The 1,211-nt window shown below is 44.1% G+C and overlaps 1 protein-coding gene across 1 annotated transcript in view; it reads left to right on the top strand.

Moving 5' to 3' along the window:
• Positions 1 to 380: 380 nt before the first annotated feature.
• Positions 381 to 1,211, top strand: part of LOC104274727 (neurogenic locus notch homolog protein 2-like) — a gene marked incomplete at both ends in the record, with an annotated part of 24,847 nt that continues 24,016 nt past the window's right edge. The window contains 2 exons of the mRNA XM_009870440.1: positions 381 to 500; positions 611 to 763. Coding sequence (XP_009868742.1) covers positions 381 to 500; positions 611 to 763 — 273 coding nt within the window. The remainder of the gene's footprint in view (positions 501 to 610; positions 764 to 1,211) is intronic.

The following is a 1,211-nucleotide window of genomic DNA, read 5'->3' as shown; positions in this document are numbered from 1 at the left end:
GTTGGTTCATCTAGACATGATACAGTAGTGGAATACTTACTAAGACCATATCTAAGCCTTGTTTGGACTCATTAAGAAATGTCCTGGTAGCAGTTCTAGCTTAATTTTCCTTGTGAGAAAATTAGACTGAGAGATATAAATGCACTGGGAATTGAAGGGCCATTAAATTTGGAATTACCATGGCTGTTGTCTGCTTGTACCCACTGAGCCTCAGAGTGCTCTGATCTCCTTTTTTTTCTGCTGGGATTTTTCAAATATGGAAATGCCATCCACTGCTGGGTAGGATAATCATGCAATTTGCAGTCTCTTTATTCATTGTTCCAAGACGCACCAAGATCTCAGCAGCATACTCTCCTGGTTTTTCCCCTTCTGCTCTTCAGGCGTGAACTGCCAGGTAGTGGTTGCTCCTTGTTCCCCTGATCCCTGTGAGAACTCGGGAATTTGCCAAGAATCTCCTGACCCCGAAGGCTACACCTGCCAGTGTGCCCCTGGCTGGGAAGGTAATGTGGGCAGGCAAAATGCCGTCCGTTAACGCTGAGCGGTTTTGGCCTTGAGCCTTTTGACTGTTGCTTTATGAGGGGTCTTAACTTCTGGACTGTCCGTGTTTCAGGGGAGAGATGTACCGTGGACATTGATGAATGTCTGTCAAAGCCGTGCAAAAATCATGCTCTGTGCCATAATATTCAAGGCAGTTACCTGTGTGAGTGTCGGCCAGGCTTCACCGGAGGAGACTGTGACAGTAATATTGATGACTGCCTTTCAAGTGAGTATCAGCAGAGTGTTGTGTGTTTTCCCATTTTGCCTAGAGATTATTTTTCTGTGCTATTGGTGACTGCTGTTTGACAGATACCGAAAGTTCTCCTACGACCTCTTACCAAAGGAAAAAAAAAAAAGCCAAACCACAAACCTTAGCTTTGTAAGACTTGCGTGTCTGAGGCAAAATCCGTCACGTTCAGCTGCTAGAAATGGACTGCAGTGTTCTAACTGATGGAAGGGGTTGTTCCCAGATTCTTAACTTGAAAAGGTACTTAGAGTTTACATACTTTAATAGGGAGCATTGTTAAGTGAAGACTTACATTTGCCTGAAATTTTAATACACCAAGTTAAAGTAACACTGCAGGGCTTGCCTGTATTTCAATGTCAAGCTTGACTGAAGTCTGGTGGGAATCTGGGGCATAGCAGCCTTTCCTGAAATGTCTCTGTCTGAAATT

The sequence above is a fragment of the Apaloderma vittatum genome, unplaced genomic scaffold, assembly GCF_000703405.1.
Source record: "Apaloderma vittatum isolate BGI_N311 unplaced genomic scaffold, ASM70340v1 scaffold15765, whole genome shotgun sequence".
Classification (NCBI taxonomy): Eukaryota; Metazoa; Chordata; class Aves; order Trogoniformes; family Trogonidae; genus Apaloderma; species Apaloderma vittatum.
Note: the sequence above shows the minus strand (reverse complement) of the source record. Positions and strands in the feature narration are given on the sequence as shown.